General features: G+C 41.1%; 1 protein-coding gene across 1 annotated transcript in view; it reads left to right on the forward strand.

Moving 5' to 3' along the window:
* LOC102386534 (CUB and sushi domain-containing protein 1) overlaps positions 1 to 22,471 on the forward strand; it is a 796,348-nt gene that overhangs the window by 495,460 nt on the left and 278,417 nt on the right. The window contains exon 20 of the mRNA XM_006032113.1: positions 21,554 to 21,745. Within this exon, the coding sequence (XP_006032175.1) occupies positions 21,554 to 21,745 (192 nt within the window). The remainder of the gene's footprint in view (positions 1 to 21,553; positions 21,746 to 22,471) is intronic.

A 22,471-nucleotide genomic window follows, 5' to 3' on the forward strand; every position in this document is an offset into this window, starting at 1 on the left:
ATTTTTGCCTATCCCATGAATATTTCCCAGATTTGTTTAGATTACAAGCTATTGACAATTGCAGTTCACACATGTTCAACAGATTTAATTAATATTTCAAAAGATTTTATCCTCAGTCAAGTCTCTCTTAGTTCCTTATGCTGTTCAGACTGTGCATTCATTTTCCATGTAGAATAAATGAATGTGCTTCAGCCTTTCACAGTTTCTGCATATGACTACATTGCACATGGGGGATGAGAAGGACTGGACTTTCTTTTTAGGTTATGTTTGTACTGTGGCAGAAGCCAGGACAGTTGATTGTAGTGGGAGATAATGTTTTTAGGAGACATGTCACAAATAAAGCCATAGGATCTCCTCATGACCCCTATCCCCTTGTGCCACTCCATTCCCCTTCCCTTGCCTGATCCATTGCTTAGCTTTCTTTCCCCTTCTGTGTTTCTTGCTGCTCTGCTTTCTACTCCCTGTTCTGTGATCCCTTCCTGAGTTGCTGCTCTATTTTCTGTTTCATGCCCTATCTACCACCATGTTGCCTGCTCCCTCCCCAGTCTTCTGGGTGCAACACACAGAGGTTGCCCATGCCATTTGTGGCGCATATGCCTTATTTTGGCCACCCTGGTGCAATGCATGTCCTAATCACCTGCTTCCACTCATACACCTCAGACCTAATACACTGCTGAAAATGCTCTGGGGTTATTCCCAGCACCTACTCTCAAGTATCCTCACTAGCATATATACAGATTTAGACTGTGTGAATGGAAGCAGGTAACCAGAATATGCTTGGGAACATCCTGGCTGGTCATATTAACATACCCTTTCTGGGTATGTGCAGACATTACACTTAGGTTGACCTAACTAGTGTTTGGTTGATCTAAATGTGAATCTGTATAGAAGGATGAAAGATGTAGGCATACTCTTTTTGACTGTTTCCAGCAGCTCTGGACTGGAGTGTGGCTGGGCACATAAACCCAGATTGAGGAACCTGATTTTCTTGTGATTGCTATTTGATTCAAGTGTAAAGAGGCAAAAGCCAGAGAGAATGGAAAGTGTAGGTTGGGGAAAGGAGTATGAGACTGGCATCACAGGAAAAGGAGAAAAAATGTGATTCTGGCTTGGAGTATGAGAGAGTGATAATTACTGAGTGAGGAGATAAGGAGCTAGGGAAGAGAGCAGGCTTGGACTGACTGAATAAGGAGACTGGCACAATGGGGCTGAAATATGATTGTAGAGGCAATTTTAACCCTACCTTTTGAGTGTTTGATTTTGCAACCCTAATAATGTTATTTTAACATGTTTTATTTTATGTATTCCTAATTAATATCCTTTAATATAATATATCTTTCTACAAATATATATATTAAAAAGACATGGAATAATTAAGAAATTTAAAGAATCATGGAATCATAGAATTATATGTAGAAAATGTATAAAGTAAAAATTAAATATATGGAAACCATCTTGTCTGAAGAAAAATATCCTGTTTAACATGAGTTGCCACAATTACAGAGTTTATCATTGAAATTATCCCCATGGCAGGACTAGACGGAAAGGAAATTTAAGTAAGATTTTGGTGGTGCCTGGATAGGTAAGGTCCTTTAATGGCACATTTGTTTCTAATCTGGTGCCAAATATTTGTATTGCATCTTTACTATAGGATTTAAGATTGTAAATAGTTTTCAGATAGATTAGAAATCTCACTGTGCTGCTCTGGAGATTGCACTTCTTAATATTAAAGGAGCAATGAAATTAGAGACATTTTTTCTTTGGGTGTGATGGGTGCATGCGTAGGAACACAGAACCTTTTGTTTTTGGAAACAGAAACAAATACCCACCTTTGTGCAATTCTGACTGCTGACATTACCTGGAGGAAATAGCTTTACACTTTTGTAATGCCTGTCTACTGACATTCTCAGTGTACCTTACAAACATTAAATAAGCATCTTTGCCACCATAAATGGCTGGAGCTTGGGGGGGTTGTATTGTGGTGGCAGTCTCCGCCAGTTATTCAGGAAGCAGCAATTAAAAAATCCACAGTGGAGCAAACCCAGTGCAAAGTTCCAAATTTTCTCATGTCATATTACATCCTTTTATACGGTCTGTTTTGTGTCTTCCATGTTGCATGATAGCTGAAGAGATGCAGTGATCAATTTTTTGTACAGACATAGGTTACATTGTACATGGGAGCTGTTAGAAAAGGAAGGCAGAGGGGGGAAAACCCTCATGACAATGATACCATGCCTGAAAGTACTGTTCTGAAATCTAGTGGATTTGTCTGACAAAGATTCAGAATAAGATAATAATATGAAAGACCACTTTTGAACAAAAGGAAAATTTATTAAAACTTTTTAAAATTAATACATATCTTAGCAGTAGATAAACAGAACATTCTTACATGAATCTTTTTCTTTTACACGAATCACTTATTTTTTTAGTTCAAGGAACTTTTTCTTTAGCAGATGAGTATATTTTCCATTTATTCTAGCAGAAGAGATCATGGCTTGTAGAAAATCGTTCATTACATGTAACAATGAATTGACAATTCTGGAAATTAGGTTTTGTACTATGAAAGTCATGCACACACAAAGTTTTCTAGCTTTTGAAGTTAGGCAGAACTGTTCAAGACTTTCCGATAATGTAGATACAGGATAAAGAAAAACATTCTCTCTCAGCTTTCCTCCCTTACATTTTTACTTATTCTCTGTACTGATAATCCCCCCCAGTTTTTCACTGAGCTGAGCAGGTTGTTAGGTCTTAAACAGCATGTTTTTATACTAAATTATAGAGTGGTTTTATACCATCTAATGGTATCTGTCACAGGTGGGGTCCTATAGGAGGGCCGTGATCTCCTTCAGGCCCCCTTCCTCCGTGCCAAGTCGGCCCAAGGGCACCCTCGGATTCTCGCCCATCATGTCTTTGATGTTCACATAAGGTTGGGAGGCTAACTTATGTCTCCTTGGACACGGTTATTTCTGACCCCGTGAATTCCTGGACCCCTTATGGGTTCTGCTCTACCATGGGTGCTTCCTGGGCACCCTAGCCTTATGGGCTATGCGTGGCTCCGACCACCCCTTATACCACACTCCAAGCCTCGCAGTTGGACTGGACGTTGGTCTGTTGAATACACTTGCCCGCTCTCTGGGGACTCCTCTGTACTGTCGCCCGCTCTCTGGGGCTCTCCGTGCCCACTCTGGGACTTCTCTAGAATACTGCCCCTCTCTTGGGGCTCTCTCTCCAATGCTGCCCTTTTCCTGGGGCTCTTTACACCCCCTCTGGGCCTTCTCTGTAGTGTCGCCCCTCTCTGGGGCTTTCCCTAAGAAGCTGCCCCTTTCCTGGGGACTTCTGTGCCCACTTTGGGACTTCTTGGTTAAGCCACCTGTCTCTTGGGCCCACCGTACTGCTACCCCCTTTCTCCAGGGCTCACCGCACAACTACCCCCTCTCTCCTGGGTTTACCACAGTACTGCGCCCTTCTTTGGGGTTTACCTCAGTACCATGCCCTTCCTCAGGGGCTCACCGCGCCCGCACTGGGGCTTCTCAGTAGTACCCCTTCTCTGGGGCTTGCCACACCCACACTGGGCTTCTCAATAACCCCCCCTCTCTGGGGCTCGCTGTGCCCAACTTGGGCTTTCCAATAATGTTGCCCCCTTTCTGGGGCTCTCTGTGCCCACACTTGGGCTTCTTAAATGCCCCTCTTTGGGCCTGGGGTCTATGGACCCCGGGTGCTGCACCTGCTGGCGCTGGGATCCCCACGCTACGTGGGGTCCCACGTGAGTACCCTGCGCCCTCATTGGTGCTGGGGTCCTCACACTCCACTGTGAGTCCCCGATGAGGCCTCCTCCAACCCCTTATAGCCTCACCCAAACCACCGGTGTAATAAATAACAACGCCAATGCAAAACACAAGCCCCTAGGCTATAACATAACTATAAGCCGCCTGGCTATAACCACACTGCTCAGACATCTTAGAGCTGCCTTCTTTTATCTGGCTTGAGCTATACCTGCGGTTCCCACATCTTAACTTCAGGAGCTCCTCTCTGTCTGGCTGCTGCCAGGTAACTGCTAGCCTGGCCTCAGCCCCTGGGCCTTATGAGGGCCAGGCCCTGCCCCTTCTGGTCAGCTGACTTCCTGGTTGCCCCAGGCAACCCACAGCTGTGCTCGTTATTCTCTGCCAGGGCTCTCTCCCTGGCAGTTTCCACTGTCTAGGAGCAGGGCACCTCAGTGCTCTGCGACAGTATCATATTGCATATTTTACCTAGATTTGTTAAATTATAGATTCACTTTCTTTTTCCTTTAATAAGTAAAAAAATATAGCTAACTTGGGTAGTGGATGAAATTCTAGAGCAATTTCTTTTCACTCACAACAATGTAGTCCTGGCCTGAGCTCCTAGATAAAATAAATGTGAAATATGAAAATGCAGAAGAATTCAGTATATAGTTGTCCTCACTCCTCCAACCTGTCCTGGCCACCTGAGGCCATGCTTATACTGCCATCACACTAAGCCTAGGACCACTGCTGAGAAATGAGCTCTCATCACTTGCTCCTACTCAACAAGCTTGGCAATTAGGCAGAATAGAGTGGTCCTAATTATACACTTCTCCCTCATTAATCTTAGACTTCCTCAAAATCTCTGACAGTAGAGAACCTGAAAGGGTCAGGACTGGTCTAAGCTGTATAAAATTTCCAACTGCTGGGTTTGTTGCATGCAAAGCGGGAACAAGTAGACAATTTTTTTTCTCAGCAATAGTTTGAGGGTTGGCAGGGAGACAGTATAGTCATGGCCTAAATGGGTGCATCTACATGAGGCATTTTCTGTGCAGTAGATTAATTAGCTGCTTAGTAAATATCTCTTAGTCTACATGTGCTCCCATATTAGGCAGGATTAAATTAATTAACTCTACAGCAGGATAGTACTTGTTAATCTGGGGTAAAAAAATCTACAGCAGTGCACATGTACATGCTGATGGGGCTGGCTGGGGCACAAGGGTTCTTCAGTGTGAGGGCTGCCTGTCAGTTAACCCTGTGCTGAAGAACCATCATGTCCCAGCCAGCCCCTCTGCAACGTGTTGAGCCAGGGGAAGAAGCCCTGGGCTGGCAGTCTGAGCCTCTGGGCCCCCTGTGAGCTGGGGCTGCTCCAACCCTGCTCAACATGCTGCAGTCCTGGGTGCACATGTAGACAGCACACCCAGGAGCTCTGGAGTTTATTCATGCACATTAATATACATGTATAGATGTGCCCAGTGTATAGTCTTATCTACCTATTTTTTCTCTTTATCAAGGTGAACATGGTAGAGATAAAAGGCATAAATGCTAAACTTTTAAAATTTGTAAATCTTGCTTACTCTTCAAGAATCATTTTAACAGATAGGGTAGGATGTAGGACCCAATTAGTTGTACTTGCCATATTGTGATGTCTTTTCCTCTCCTTTTTATGGCTGTGTAGAAAACAAAACTGTGATTCATGAAGAATATGCAACACCTAGGTACAGTGCTTCTTCTAGCTACCAATGAAGAATTTAGTTTGTCCTTCCTTAACAAATATAGTGCTGTGGCAGCAAGCCAAAACTAAGCCCCTAACATTTCACTGGGCAAATTAAATATTTATAAGCCAGCTTTTTCTAACAGCTTCTGTACTGGGCAAAATTATTTGAGTGTATTCTATACCTTTTCTTCTCTCTGAACTGTACCATTTAGTTCAAGTAAAAATTATCTAGCTAACACTTTCCCTGGTATAATTGTAGCTTGTTTTCATTTTCCTTTTTATCAGCTGTAGAGTACAAGATTATGTGCATAATTTCCAGCCTGAGTGGAAATACTATGTACTGCCATATTAACGTCTCATTGATCTAATTAGGGAGATCATACCATGGATGACTAAAATGCTACAATGCTGAATGAATGTTCATTGATATTTATGTATCTTTTGAAAACTATTTACATTCTGAGGGGAATGGGAGAGTCCCTGTTCCCCCAATCACTACCAGGAGTAACTAGGAATAACGGCCACAAGTTGATCGAGAGTAGGTTCAGGATGGACATCAGGAGGCGCTACTTCACAGTCAGGGTGGCTGGGATCTGGAACCAACTTCCAAGGGAAGTGGTGCTCGCTCGTACCCTGGGGGTCTTCAAAAGGAGGCTAGATAGACACGTAGTCGGGGTCATTTGACCCCAGCATTCTTCCCACTCATGGCAGGGGGTCAGATCTGATCTATGAAATCTATGAAATCTGTTCAGGTCCCTTCTGACCCGACCAACTATGAAACTATGAGAACACTGGCTCATGTATCATTGCACACTTGTGTTTACTTCTTGGGAGCACAAACATGATGCTATAGCAAACTTTTTGTTGCATATTTAAATTAGTATCTGTTTAGATATCTATTTCCTGACAACATTTTTCACTTTTTTTTTATATATCAAGTTACATCACTTTTTAACTTTAAGGCATTGTGTATATAGATATAGATATGTGCTCCTTTCCTTAAAATTAGGATTTTTATATGTTTACTTTTTTTCTGTTTGCCTATATTTATTTTGTTATGTGTCAAAATTATTGGAAGTTTCTGTAAGATTTATTAGGGTCTAATCAAGTTGCTAACTTTTAAGAATTTAATAAAAGCTTCACATCTTTTTCATTTCAAAGTTCATAGAATTTAAATCTTATAATGAAGCTCCTTATCTTTTTTTTTAAAGCAAAGTAGTCCCTTATGTAAAGTAGATAATTAAATATGAAAATGTGCAAATACATGTTATGCTTTTTGTGAATGCAATACATTATCTGTTCCTACCTTTTAAAATATATTACACATTTGTACATTGCAATACTGTTTGTATCTCATTTGAAGCACCACATTGTAAAATCTACCTGAAATTAGACTGACTTTGTAATATATGTGCTAGAAGCAGAATAGTTTTTTTTCAGTTATTTGGCCATTTTGTACCTTTTGGATATATTACATACACAACAAAAGAAATTAACATAAAGTTTTCCTTTACAATGAGAGGCTGTGCAATAGAACAGACATTGAAATTTAAACTGGAAACTCATACCATAAACCTATCTGTTTGGTGAAGGAAGGACATTTGTGATGGTACAGGGATATAGTAATATGTTTTTCCCTGAATGTTGATCTTAGTTTGATTTATTATGTGGCGTGCTATTGTATTCAAAATGTGAACAGTGCTTTGCAAGCTTCTGAGAGAATATATTCTGTGTCTCAATCAGCTTGGATTCTAAATGGCAAAGAAACAGGTTACAGTAGATTAACAAAGTGATAAAGATTACAGTTGGCAGTTATGTTATGTCCCAATCCTGCCACCAATTGTAAATTTACTCATATTAATAGAGCTGGGATCACTCGGTGAGAAGAGTTATGTACTATGTTTTCAGGATCCTTATTTTGTTTTTAATTTACTAACCCAGATACCTTGCCAATGATGGGTATTATTTCTTGTTGTATTAGCTAGTATTTGTTGTATATGTGTAATTTTTAATCTGGTGGTAGGAATGGCAGGTGTAATTATTTTAAACATTGCAGTTCAATCTTTAATTATTAATTCCATCTAATGTGTTTCTATTTTTTTTTTTTAAATCTGTATTTGTTTCCAGCATACTATAGCCTTTGTTATAGCTGCATATTAGTTGACTGAGTGGCTTAATTTCACTTCTGTGTACTTCAATTTAAATCTAATGTAGTGTAGATCAAATATGTTTGATGCTTTCAACCTCATCCCTAGTGAGTTTTTATTTATATTACCAAACAGCTGAACACAATTGATAATCTTTGCTTAATAAGAGGACCAGGAATCCAGGCCTCAGTGAAATCAGTGGAGGCCTGATACAATAAAAGAACTTGGGTGTCTACATTGCGGTTTAAGAAAATATACAAACTTAAATCCAAAATTGAGGTTCCCAAATCCCCTTGTAATTGCCACCTAGTTCTAGAGCATGGTATCAAACATATGGGCCATCAGCCAGATCTGGCTCATGGATCCCTGGTACTTGGCCCCCAGTGTTGCCCTGGGTCTGAGTAGGCTCATGCACAGGGCCCAGGACATACACCACATGTGGTGCCCACTCCAGGATCCACACTACACAGTCTAGGACTGCACTGCATGTGGTGCCCATTCTAGCCAGGCTAGGGTCCATGCCACATGTGGTTTACAACTGGCTGAGAACACATGCTACATGCAGTCTCTGCTCCAGCATGCTGTGTGTGGACTGGCTGGAGTGGGGTCTGCATATGTTGCAGTCCCAGAACTGTGAGGGCAAGGAGCCATGTGCAGCCATCCCTAGCTGACGCAGGCCCCATGTGTAGCACAGATCCTGGAGTGGGTGTTGCGTGCTCTGGATATAACAGGGAGAGGGACAGAGTTCATGGGCCTACTGTGGAGTAGCCACTTCTCTATGGACATCTTGCTTTTAGACCTTAACACAAGGGTGGGCAAATATTTCAGGCGGAGGGCTGTTTACTGAGTTTTGGCAAACCACCGAGGACCACATAACAGGCGGCCAGGGGCAGATAAATCCTAATTTTCTAAATTTTTTAGGGGCCTGGCAGGCTGGATAGAATGGCCTGGCAGGCTGCATCTGTCCCGCAGGCTGCATTTTGCCCACCCCTGCCTTAACAGCTTCTATTTTCCGTTGACCTTTAGCTCCTCTCTTGTTATCTTGTTACCACAACTGTATAGCATCACAGGATCATAGGATATAGGGCTGGAAGGGTCCTCACAAGGTCATCTAGTCCAGCTCCCTGTTCAAGGCAATTATCCCTGATCAAACCATTCCGGCTAAGTATCTGCCTAATCTGCTCTTGAATATTTCCAGTGATGGAGATTCCTAATCCTGTCCCCTATGGCCACCATGAAAAGGCTATTTTCATCTTCTTTATATACTCCCTTCAGGTGTTTGAAGACTGTTATCAAATTCCACTTCAGTCTTTTCTTCTCTAGACTAAATAATTGTAATTGTTTCAGCCTTTCCTCATAAATCATGCCTTTCTGCCCCCTAAACATTTTTGTCGCTTGTACTGGACTCTTTTTAAACTGCCCACATTATTATTTAAGTGTAGGGTCCAACACTGAACACAATACTCAAGGGGAGGACTCATAAGTGATAAACAGAGTGGAAAAATTGCTTCCATTAATTTGTAAATGACATTCTTGTTAATATAACCTAGTATGCTGTTGGCTTTTTTCTTTTTTTTCTTTTTTTTGCAGTGAAAGCATGCCTTTGGCTCAGTTTATGATCTATTGTAACTCCAAGGTCCTTCTCTGCATTACTGTAACCTAGTGAGTTGTTCCCCACTCTGTATTTGTGATTCCATTATTTAGTCCCAGATGCAGGACTTTGCACATATCCTTGTTGATTTTGTATATTTTCCTCCCACTCTGCACCCCCAGGGGTGAGGAGTACTTACTGGAGGGTGCTGCTTGTCCCATGGCTAGAGAAGGAGGCGAAGAAGGCAAGAGGATCCCAGGGGAGGCACAGCTAGTGAAGGAGATCATGGCTCTGTACAGGCTGAGGTGTGGAATGCATCCCCATGTAATACAGCTGGCTTTTGAAGGATACACCTCATGCAATGGAGCCACCTGGGGCCCTGAGGGGCAACCAAAGGGACCCTGTCCAATGTGCTCCACAGGCCCATGATGCTGCACATGGAAAATTCATGCTGCTCCACAGAAAATTCAGGCACATTAATTGCACATGTAAATATGCCCATTGTTTGCTTAACGGATTACTCTCAAGCAACATTTACCTTTTAGGTACCTAAACTATTTGTTATGAGCCCACACTATTTTGGGGATTTACAGAATATCATGCATGGATGTTTTTATGAATCAAGTCTGCCAAGACAGGGGATAGTCTCTGTTTATAACTAATGGTAATCTATTTTTAGATTTGCTTTATGGTTTATAGTCTCTATGGATAGCTAATGCTGAGCTGTGGTTGGTCTTATAGGGTGCAGACAGAAGTGCAGCTCCCCACTGTAACAGAGAAAAACTTTTCAGGAAGTGTTCTGAGTTGCAACCATCCCCTGGAACAAACAGAAGTTCACTGTTGGTTCCAGAGGGGAGGGGAATCTAGTTGCTGGTTTCAGCCTGTAGCCAGTTTCTCCTAGCAATGGCCCTTCCTCCCATTGTGAGGCTGCAAAGTTTTCAGAACAGGAGCGGGGAAGGGAACCAGAAGTGGCTTATTCTAGGGATTCCTCAGCCAATGCTGGATGGTGTGGTGGGTGAATTGGAGCCCACCTACCTCAGAAGGGACTCGAAGACATCCATCCCACCCTCCAGCAGGGGCTGAAAAGACCCCAGACCTTAATCCTTCCATTCCCTTTCCCCCTCATTCTGAAAACAGGGAAAGGCTGGTAGGCAGTCAGACTGAAGTTACAGAAGACGCTATGCTTTGAAACATCTTCATCTGACCCATATTTCAATGAGGTTTCAGATTTTCCCCCAGTCAGCCATTTTGTAAGCTGTCTGCAGCCACATACTTGTGTTTGGTTATGGCTACAAACTGTTTTCTGTGCCCCAGTCATGCAAAAATTGTCACTTCTGTCTGTTCCCATAATTCTTATGTTTGTATGAAATTCAGTATTTGTGAATGTATTTTTTTTTTTTATAGCAGGACCAGGTTTTTATAATGGGATAATGATTTTTAGGTGTTACTTCTAAACAAGAGGTTTACATTTAGGAGATGATCAGTGTTTAAATGGCTGAGAGGAGTAATAACTGAGAATTGCATTTAGCATGGGTATGCCTAGTGGCGAGGCCAAATGTGTGTTTCCTGGGTCCATTTGCATCAAACAACAGGCAATGGTGATGTGTACACTACAAAAGGGGAAGTCCTAGAGCAAGGCTAGTGCCTGGAGACAGTCTAATCAGAGACTGGTATTTCTCTCAGCTGGAAAAACAACTGAAAGCTTATAACTCGGTGGGGTAATTGATAACCAAGAATAGGAAGAAGGCAGGCCAGAGTGGCACTTTATTATCTGGTTCATCAAGGCATAAATGTCTGTAAGCTACTTCATCGCATGCCATGAAGATCAGTAGGCTATTTTGTTAACCTATCTGAAGCAGTCTATGAGGAGCCACCCTGTCCTGCCTAGTTTTAGAGTAACTACTGCTCTCTGTTCAAAAACATGGAATTAGAAATCTTTATATCTGGTATTTCCTAGTTATAATTGGATCAGGAATTGCACCTGACTTATCAACTGGGAGATAAAAGGGGAAAGGGGCTTTGCTGTCCATACTACAGCAGCAGCTGCTATTGCAGCAGCTCAGGCTTGGGCTGCTGCCTCTGGGAAATAGGCAGTGGCATGGGCTCCCCTGGGCCCCTCCTGGTGGCCCTCTCACTTCCCCTTCCTCTAGGTGCAAGGCTGTGACTGCTATAATAACACCTCCCATGTGGTAGCATTAGTCCATTCCCTCGCCACAGATACACTACTGGACATGAGGCCATGCCTGTCCAGCTCCTACATCTGGGCAGTGCAGGGCTTCCCCTGCCATGGTAAAGGCTTCTGATGGATGAAGGGTGGGGAGGGGAACACTGGCACCCCCTTTACGTTGGCACCAAGTGATGGTGCCCTGGTCACCATCCACCCCCACCCCTCCTTGCCTAGTTATCCCTGCCACTTTTTCCTTATAACTTATTGTCCATGTTCAGAGTGATTTCAGAGCATTTGACCATTAGTCAGGCGTCTTCTCTGGAGGAGGGGATATGTAATTTCAGCACATGCCAAAAAAAAAATAGTTCTATTCTTTAATTTGGCTAAATCTCCTCTGCTAAGAATGGTCAGAGCCTGGGTGAGACTGGTGAGGATGAGGAATCTTTGATCAAGGGAGCTGTCCCCTGGCATATCAGTCTGTAGTAGTCAAGCAGCAGGTGGGCGGGGAGGGTTTTGGGGCTAGTCTCTAAACAGAGTGTCAGTTCATCAGACCCTGCTTTGAATCTGGCCCTGTGATTTTTTCCATTGATTGAATAAAACCTAATTTCCTCCAGCTGAGGAAGGGGAGGGTCATGATCACAACAGATAACGTAATCTGTGTATTGAAGTTTGCATTGCACTTGTCAGGCTCTGTTTAACACCATTTTCTTTTTGGATTATTATAACCAAAATATTTTAAAGGAAGACATATATTTAATACCTTTTTTCCCCAGGCTAGTTGGTATCTGACATCTATGCATTTTCTAATCAGGTAATTACATATTTATATTCTTTAGGCATCTGCTATATACTGTCCTACCCTAGAGTGTCTATATTATGTCAAATATATATAAAGAATTTGTAAGAGAGATTTGTGTGTAATATAATGGCTTTATATGCAGAATTAAAAGAAGAAACTCTTCCTATATAATTGCTTTTATAACTGTTCTAGTAATAACACCACATACTTTTCCCACTTCATAACAAAACCAAGCAAGAACCTTTAAAAAACACTCAGAACTTTTTGTCCTCTGCTGAAAGCATGCTCTTCTTTGTGCTCCCTCCTGAGGATTTCTCTTGATGGACTCAGAGCAAACAGTACAGTATCTGTCGCAATGATGTTCAGAGTTGTAAAACAGTAATGCTTTAAACAGTTTACCTACATGACATGTATATCAATAATTTTCAGCTTGCTAATTAAACCATTTTGCTATGCCCTTCTGCTCACTTAGATCACAAATAACAAAGAGCTGCTTATTTGGATAAATGGCATTGGAAGTTATAGATAGTTATCGGCCTGGAATTCCACTGATTTAATCTCATTTATAAAATTCAGTAACACTTAATTCAGCTTTATCATACTCCTCTTACATGCCCAGACATCATAGTGGCTGAAGTGCCTATTTGTAGTCGAATATAAACCAGAAGAACTAGATACATGTAGTACAGTACTCCAGTTACCAGTCTTCCTATATGAATAAGAATGAATTTTTGACTTTGCATCCATAGTCCTATCTTAGCACCTGACAATAGTGCTAATAGACAGTATAGCTTCTGTGGCAGGTCATTCACACAGGGTGATTTACAGAGAGTGTCTAGAAAAGGATATAGAAGAGAGATAAATATAAGATATAAAAACAAAAATGTCAAAATCACAATTTGGATAGGAAGAAGAAATAAAGAGAGTTGTCTGGAAGTATGCAGGAATAAATTTTCTATTTTCAGACTGCCAACCCAGGGCTGCTCCCTCTTCCACCCTACCAGCTCAGTGTGCCACAGAGGGGCTGGCTGAGGCAAAAGGGTGATTCAGTATGGGGCTAGCCAACAGGCAGCCCCTGCACTGAAGCACCCTCAGACCCTAACCAGCCAGGGCAGCATCTACACATGCACTACTTGTATTTACAAGGACTATCCTGTTATGGAGTAAATTAGTTTACTCCAGCTTAGTAGGGGCACACATGTAGACATGCAATGTTTACTGCGCAACTAGTTAGTCTACTCCACAGTAAATGTCTCAGGTAGACCTGCACGGAGTATGTTTTTTTTCTTCCCTCAGAATAAAACTAGATACAGTATCCTAAGAAAATCATAAAGTACCATTGGACTGTATCATTCTGAACTAATAATGGTTAGTAGACATTTGGGATGTTAAAAAAAAGAAACAAGAAATAATCATTTTGCTATACTTACAAGAGGAACACCTAGGTAATGCAGATACATCACTGAATTTTTAATGTCCCTTGTGGTATTTAAAATTTTAGACTTTATTTATCGTTATGCATTGTGTGAGACATGAAATTCTGATACCATAGATGCTCAAGATGTTTTATTCTCTATAGTTAGCTTTTATAACATTTCATCCCCAGTAAAAATCTGATCATACTTGACTTTAAAATAAACAGACAGAAAATCATAAAACCTTTTTTGTTGTAAATGCCTCCATAGAGACTGAGAAATTAGGTTTAAAACAAGTACTGTATTTCTATGAGGCACTTCATGATTTTTGAAACTTACACAGGATAAATTGATACTCTTATATATTTAATTTATGGTTTCTTTACCTGAACTCTGATTTTTTTCTGGCTTATCAGCCTCAGAGGTATCTTGTCATTTGAAGTGATAGAAAATAGTTCATTAGGCATTTGTATAGAACAGGTGGCTGTTAAAGGAACAGCCTCTTCACTTTGTTTTGGTACTGCTGATGGGTACAGCAGATCAGTAACTCTGCTGGAGGAAAACATTGCCACAGCTGGTGAGAGACAATTCAAGAAAGTCAACGGAAGTATTCTAGATTTTTGGACATACCACCCACATATATGGCATTTGATTTGCAAGTATAAATCAATGTGGAAATGTGCTATAAATTGAGAGAGGTAGTTAGTAGTGTTAGTCTGAAGTTGGTCAGAAGGCTGGGTACATAGATATGCACCTTTTGTCGCATTTGTTTTTTTAAGTGGGAGTGAGGTGCTGCTCTGGTTTAAGCAAAGCTAAACTCTTTAAAAAAAAAGTTGATTAAACCCAACTGTAAGGTCCATGTAGTGGAATGAGACAAGGAAGTGACTAATCACTTCACAGTTTCTGGCTCATTAACTGAATCTTCCTTCAGTTTAACTAATGCAATAGATAAACTAATCAATACTAACTTAATTATGTAATTAAATCAAATGTGTTCAAATTCTGAAATTATTGGAATGATAGACTGATTTAATATATGTATAGCTTATAATATGTAATATTAATAGTGTTTTTAACGGTAACATAAAATTATCAGAACTGTATGAATTTATGTGCTACTAGCAGCCAAAACATAATTTTACAAGTTGTCTGCATTAACTTAGCAAACAATGGGTTTTTTTTTCCTTGATTTTCCACAAATGCCTGACTTCAATCTACACTTTTGGATTAATTTCTTTCTTAAAAAAAAAAAGTTTGAAGTAAGAATATATTACAAGTAAGTCCTATAATAATAAAGTTATATCAAGGTTATTTTACATTTGGGAGTTCATGTAATAACTTTAATACCACAGGGATTCTTTGTCTCTGGGGCTCACTTGTAGTATTTGCATGAGTAGATAGATGAAGATATGAATTATACGATAATTACTTATTTATTTAAGTACGTGTATTAAATGTATGGAACTCCCTTAAAGGCACTTCTCTACCCTGCTTAATTGACTGTGGAACATTTGTAGCAGGAGGGGGATACTGGAGATGGTATTAGTCCAATTTCTGAGGTCTGGTGCATGGTCTTTCTGACCTTAGCATGACTTAGAGGAGCCTTAGGCCTGCTATAATTTATGCTTGGCTGCAACAACCCCATAGGGATCATTGTGGCAGCTGAGAAGCAGTGATGCTGGCTGGTTTGGAGGGTGTGTGTTGGGACATGGGGAGAATGGGACTGTAAGAAAAGGCCTCACAGAGTCAGCATATATCCAGCTCTATACCACTGGGGAAACGTTTATGCTAGGAGAATAGAGGCCTATTGCCTTTTGCAGTCCATTTATCCTACAGCTCCAAATATTTTATAGTTTAGTTTAAAGATCCAACTCATTACACAAAACTCTCAAATCAAGTTAAACTCTTTTGTCAATCACATGTCATTAGTTACTATAAACAAATGTCATACTTTTTGTTGAATCAATAATACTGAACATCTGGCAAAGAATTGCTGTTAGATGGAATCAAGCCAAAATATCACTAAAAAATCTTCCATTTTTACATAATTGCTTCATCATTTGTGGAAGATTTTTTTAAAGTTTAAAATAGTTTTATTAATGTATCAGCTAAGGAAATTAATATCTAGATACTGGTACACAGGTATAGTCACCTTCTTTATGAAATCTAAAGGTGTATCTGTTTGGACAGCAGGATAGAAATTCAGTGATGGGCAAACCAGCACATTTTGTACAGATAAAACCCTGTAGACAATTAAATATAGTAAATCTCTATAATCCATTTGTGATGATGTGAGGCTTTTTTTGCATCTATCAAAGATGACAAGCAGCTGTGCATAATGGAGTGTATCTTTGCTTATGTGATAGAAGGAAACTTCTCTTTGTGTTCAACTTTTGTCATAGTAAACAAAAAAGCAGTCTATAATAATAATAATATTCACATAAATCCAGCTGTCTCATCTATCAGTGGCATTTCTAAGGTGCCTGTTACTTTGGTTTGAAGGTGTCATACTAGTAAAAGGACTTGGAGTGTTGATATGCCTGCATAACTGATTTCTGTTCCTGTGAATTTCCAGAGAATACAGGGGATACTTTTATTTGATTTACAGATCACATATTCAGTTATTGCATATTTATTTAGCACAATCACATTACCTTATTTGATGTTTTTATTTGATGATATAACTCAGCATCTAAACAACCCAAGCAAAGCAAATGAAAGCAAACAAAAGCAAACCAAGAACTTGGGGTTGTTTATATCTCCAGACAGTCAGCTGAGGATTCCCTCAACACAAGAGAATCTTCGAAAAGTTGATTAAGCTTCCCAAACTAGACTCTGGTGGTTAACCATATACTCTAGTCAGTGCAGTTTAGGCCCTTTCTGCACTTTGCATTTATGCAAAGTGACATGAGCACCTAAACAAGGCATCATAAAATGGAAAACTGTCTCAGTGGATAGTGGGTGGCCAGAAAGCCAATCCAAGAACTGGGTTTGGGAACAGACTAAGTCAGGAAGCTGGAGGATCAGACAGGGTATGGAGTCAAAGGGCAGCCAAGGGCAAGAAGCCAGGAGATCAAACAGGGTGTAGGGTCTAGGGACATGCCAAGTCAGGAGGCCAAAGGATCAGACAGACAGCAGAGTAAGAGGGCAAGCCAAGTTGAGAAGCCAGGAGATCAAGCAGAACTGAGGCAGAGCCACAGGCTGGAGGAAACAGCAAGACACTCTGGGCTCCAGCTGAGCAAAGCACAGGACACTTCCTGTTCCTGTGCAGGAGTTTATACAGAGGGAAGTGAAGAATTGGCTGACCCCAACTGGCCATTCCCACAGCAGGGAATGAGCAGATGTTTAGGCCCTGATGGAGGCTTCCCGACTGCTTTGCCCAGTCTGAATGATCAGCCAGGGGGTAGCGGGCCAGGACCAGTGGTCTTGCCAGGCAGACTGTGACCCCAGATTCAAGGGAATGGCCTAACACAATGAGCCATAAAAATGTTCCACAAATAATGTAGAACCTTTTTATGGCTGGTTTATAGGGCACCTTAGACTGAACATGTGTCATGTCGACACATTGGGGCTCTCCAAATCAATGCCTGACAATCAGCTGATAGTTGGAAATAGCTCAGGACAGCCCCAGTCTCCAGTCAGTCTGCTGACAATATTGTTGGCACTGGCCTGGGCTGTACTGGTCTCCAACAAGCTTGGGGCTGCCCCAGGGTCTGTGACAACAATTAGCTGATTTGTTGGGACCAGCCCCGAGACCAGTCCTGATTCTTCAGTGATACTTGGGACTGCCCTAGTTTGTAGGAATGAAGGATCAGAGGCTGTGGTGGGAAGGGGTAGCCCCCTGGGGTCTTTAAAACATGCACCTGACTGTTTTGGTGGGGCTGCCAGAGCAGGGTTTAATGTCTCCCTCTGGCTTTACCTTCTGGGAGCCTATGAACACCCTCTCTCAGTAGCCCCACCGGAGTTGCTGTGACAGGCACAAAGTCTACTGAGCACCAAGGTACACCAACTGTCAGGTTGAGAACAAAACAACTTAAATGAGAACTTTGTATTACATCCTAATTGAAGACATGACAACAGGAGGAGGAACAAATTACTAGGCAGGGGCAAATGATGATGCATGGTGGTATATCAATAAGATTATATGGTAACTCAAAATAGGCTAGTGCGCAGCATAGTGAAATGCATTTTATTTTGTTTAATAAGTAAAATAAATGCCTTTTTTTTGGTAGAAGTAGGTTTTCAGGAGAAACTTGTTTGAAATGAAAGTAGCAGTATGGTGTATTAACTCCCAGTGGCACTCTATGATTAGAGGCAATGTAAAACCAGACTCCTTGGGTGAAGCTTAAAGACATGAACAACACAGAGTTTGGTGGTGAAGGAGAAGTGTTCATTAGTTTTCTTCATCTACCAAATCACCTATCCAATGTCACCTATCAAAATGTCAAAATTTAATGAAAGTAGTGGCCCTAAAAGAAGTAAGTGGAATTATACAGAATGATTACATAGATTTAAACAGGATTACAAAGGCAGTTAAAAGACACTCTAATACATTTTTGGTTTTCCCTGCATGTTTATACTAGTGAATAATACTCAGTATAAATGAATTCATAGAAAAGTACTCTCTCACTTGAGCATGCAAGTAGATTCTGAAACACTTCTTTGATATGAGGAATTTTCTATATTGCTGATATTCCTCATGGTAAGCAGAAAAGGGCAAGATGGGTAATGTCCAAGACGGGTCCTTTGAGCCTTTTCTCTGGAATAATTTTAGAGGGAGTGCCCCCTTTTGATGTTAATTGGCAGTCTGCTTTTTATAGAAAAGAAAGTTGTAAGTGCAGCTGAGGGATTCTTGCTCCCTCTGAAATGAATAAGAGTACTGCATTGGCTGTGCTAAGTATAAGAGCTTTCTAGTAGTTTTTCAGAATAATCCACATAACAAAACAATCCAAACCACAAAAGCAAATTGTTCTCTAATATGCACACATGAAGTTTTTGTTGAATTAAGAAGGTATATCTGAATTTAAGATTAAAATAATGAGAAAACAACAACAGCAAAATGCACCAGGCACTGAATTTATATGCACCTTTCTAGAGTCTGACTTATGTTATATCTAGATCTTTGCCTTGTACAGAAATTGTAGATCGGTGTAGGTTTTTACTTACATTTATGTCCTAATCATGCTCTATTTTGTTCTATATTTTACAATATTTTTTTTGTTTATAACAGTCAACTCAGTCATACATAATTGCTTTGGACAAGTACAGCAAATGGAAGATTTACTAAAAATGAATTTAAAATAAATCTTGGTTTACAAGCAGAAGAAATGTAACAGTATCTACCTACCCCCTAGTGGGCTGTAGGACATGTTATTTTGATTCCTATCAAAAGAATATCAGGATGAGATTACTTTAGATACTGACTTAGCTCAAAGGCAAGAGAATTTCTACACATCAGATGTTTCATGGCTGTATGCGTGCAAACTTACTATGAGAAATATTAAAGCGAATCCATTACGTGGGGACTTTCAAAATGTTATAAACCCTCTAATGTTCACATCAAATTACAATTTTCAATCTATGGAGATATAAATATAAATATAGATTTTTTTTTACCCTTCCGATACGTAGAAATCAGAAACCCAAAACTACATTTCATGAAAATGAATATGTGTACAGGTCTCACTGTAACATGAAGATAAATCTTAGTTTCAGTCATCCTTTTTTCCCCCTTTGATTCAGAGTTCAAATTATTTTGATCCATTTTCAAATTTGTAGAGGGGATAAAGGTCTGGAAGCTGTGGACTAAGATAAATAGGCCAGTCTAATACAGTTAGTAAATGGTAATGCAATTCAGACAAAAATACAGATGAGAGGAATAATGAATTCCCTCTTGGAATTCACAAAGGGCTCAACTGTAATTCACCATAAGCACCTATACAGAGAAAAAGGTGTTTAAGCCTGTGTGTAGATGAAATGAGGGGCGTGTGCGCAAGACGTTTAAAGCAGGTTAAATGATTCCGCACCACTATAATGGTGTTGGTGTTGCATGTGGCGACGGCATATTGCGCAGTAATTCCAGCTGCTGTAGCAAATTCAGTGGCATAATGTGCCTTGGGATGTGATTTAATGTGACTTAAATGACTTGCGATGTAGCAAACTGAAACTCCTTGGAGTTGTGGAGTTTTCTCAAGCAAATCCCGGGACGTCATTCTCCCCTTGTACTCAGCCTTAGTGAGGCCGCAGCTGGAGTACTGTGTCCAGTTTTGGGCTCCACAATTCAAAAAGGATGTGGAGAAGCTTGAGAGAGTCCAGAGAAGAGCCACGCACATGATCAGAGGTCAGGGAAGCAGACCCTACGATGACAGGCTGAGAGCCCTGGGACTCTTTAGCCTGAAAAAGTGCAGGCTCAGGGGTGATCTGATGGCCACCTACAAGTTTATCAGGGGTGACCACCAGCATCTGGGGGAACGTTTGTTCACCAGAGCGCCCCAAGGGATGACGAGGTCGAATAGTCATAAACTACAACAAGACCGTTTCAGGCTGGACATAAGGAAGAATTTCTTTACTGTCCGAGCCCCCAAGGTCTGGAATAGCCTGCCACCGGAGGTGGTTCCAGTGCCTACATTGAACACCTTCAAGAGCAAACTGGATGCTTATCTTGCTGGGATCCTATGACCCCAGCTGACTTCCTGCCCTTTGGGCAGGGGGCTGGACTCGATGATCTTCCGAGGTCCCTTCCAGCCCTAATGTCCATGAAATCTATGAAATCTATGAAGCACCAGGCTCTGTGTAGTGCATGGGCTCTGCAGGAAGCCCCACAGGCAGTGTGGCAGCAGCCTGGGAAGACAGGCTCCACCCAAGGAAAAAAAAACCCAAAACTGTGAACCTGAAAAAGAAAAGCACCAGCCCCACCCCGCAGCCCAGGGACTGCCCCGCCCGCCAGCAGCTCACCCTCCCCTCCTCGCTGCCAGAGAGGCAGATAAGTTTGGGTGTCTGCACGACACAGGGGTTTAAAGCGCCCTAAATTTGAGCAGTGTTTTTGAAAACCCACCACTTCATTTAGGGCCCCTGTTTCCTCTCCACACACCCTAAAACTCCATCTCATTTCTGGAAGCGAACAGACCCTTTGCAGACAACAGGAAGGGGTTAAGGTCCCCAGTCCTAGCTTATGCCAGAATCAGGTAACCAAATTGTTATGTGACAGAAACCTAGATATGGTACTTTCTTTAAGAGAGGCTGCCTCTTTTGTAGCTGGTTAAAGACCTAGTATAAATATCTTCAAAGCAGAGTTAAAAATGACAGCTTCTTGAGGAAGAGTAGTACTCTAAGAGCAGTAGGCTATGTAGAGAGAATTGTGGTAGAACTAGCTCAGTTGGTCAGAAAAAGGCAATGTTGGAATGAGCTCTTGGTAGTACCAAACATTGTGTTGGGCCAGGGAACCAAGAAGTGATTAGAATGAAAGAGTCTGAAAACTTGGCAAAAAAGCCAAGTAGATAATAGCCCTGGATTGACAAAGGAGAATCTCTTGAGATAATACATCAGCAGGAGCATCCCCTAGCACTGTGCCAGCTGACATGGCTTATTTTTTCTTTTGTAGAACAGAAGTAGCAAGCACTGAATTGTGATTGTGTCATGATATGGTCCTTAATTTAATCTAAGACAAAGTATATATAAACTAGTTGCCTTGCTAGGAATTTACAGTAACTTCATTATCTAGGTCTAAACATTTTGAACCATGAAATGAAGAGTTTGTTTTTAACTACACAGTTTCCTACTTCCGAACTCACTGAGTCATTATATGCCATTGATTTTTGGTCACATTGAATATAGTTTATGTCATTGTGTGAATTTTATCTCTACACAATAATTTCCTATTACTTTCTATTAGATTATTTTTTCTTCCTATTGACAGTATGTTTTATGGTGACATTTTATTTCTATATTCCCTGTTTGCAGGCTTTGATCTAGTGAAGTGTGAGGATCCTGGGATACCAAATTATGGATACAAGATCCGTGATGAGGGACATTTTACTGACACTGTAATTTTATACAGTTGCAATCCTGGATATACAATGCATGGTAGCAATATTATGACTTGCCTAAGTGGAGATCGAAGAGTGTGGGACAAACCTTTGCCTACTTGTATAGGTAATTTTGAATATATGACTTTAATGTATAGGGTTGTGGCTGCATAAGGGGGGTTGCAACAGCTGAAGTACGGGCACATACCAGCAGGAAAGCATTTACTATATGTTGTTTTAAGCATGCAAGAAAAAAATTGTACTTTAATACCTACTTTCTCTTCCATCCCCAATACCTCTAGATCAGGGGTCAGTAACCTACAGTCCAGAAGTTGCATCTAGCCTTAAAGGCTGTATACAGATATTTCAGGAGGTTAGGGGGAGATTAGACTGCATTAAAAATGGTCACCTGATCTAATTTAGTTTGCCCAGGTATGGACCTTACACTTTTTAGGTGGATCTACATGCAAACTGTACAGACGTTCAGGTTAGTTAGAGCAGTCTAAAAATGGCCAACCCAATCTAAGTGTACCTCAAAGGTAGTCTAATTTAGCTTGGGTCTGGTGACACTAATCTAACTGAACTTCTGTACAGTTCCCAGCGCAGCTGCAGGGCTGGGAAAGCCCAGCTGCCTGCCTCAGCCCCAGGACTGCACGTTTCCTTCCCTCTCCCTGGCACCAGCTATTTTTAACCTATCCCCCAACCCCCAGATGGACAACCCTCTCCACAACAGACCAGATATTTCCCCCCTCCCCACTCCACCTAATCCTCCCCATCCCACAAGCTGCTGCTCCTGATTCTGGTTTTATCAGTGTTTGCAAATGTCAGGAGCTAAGGAAGAAGGAAAGGTAGG

The sequence above is a fragment of the Alligator sinensis genome, unplaced genomic scaffold (assembly GCF_000455745.1).
Source record: "Alligator sinensis unplaced genomic scaffold, ASM45574v1 scaffold72_1, whole genome shotgun sequence".
NCBI lineage: Eukaryota > Metazoa > Chordata > Crocodylia > Alligatoridae > Alligator > Alligator sinensis.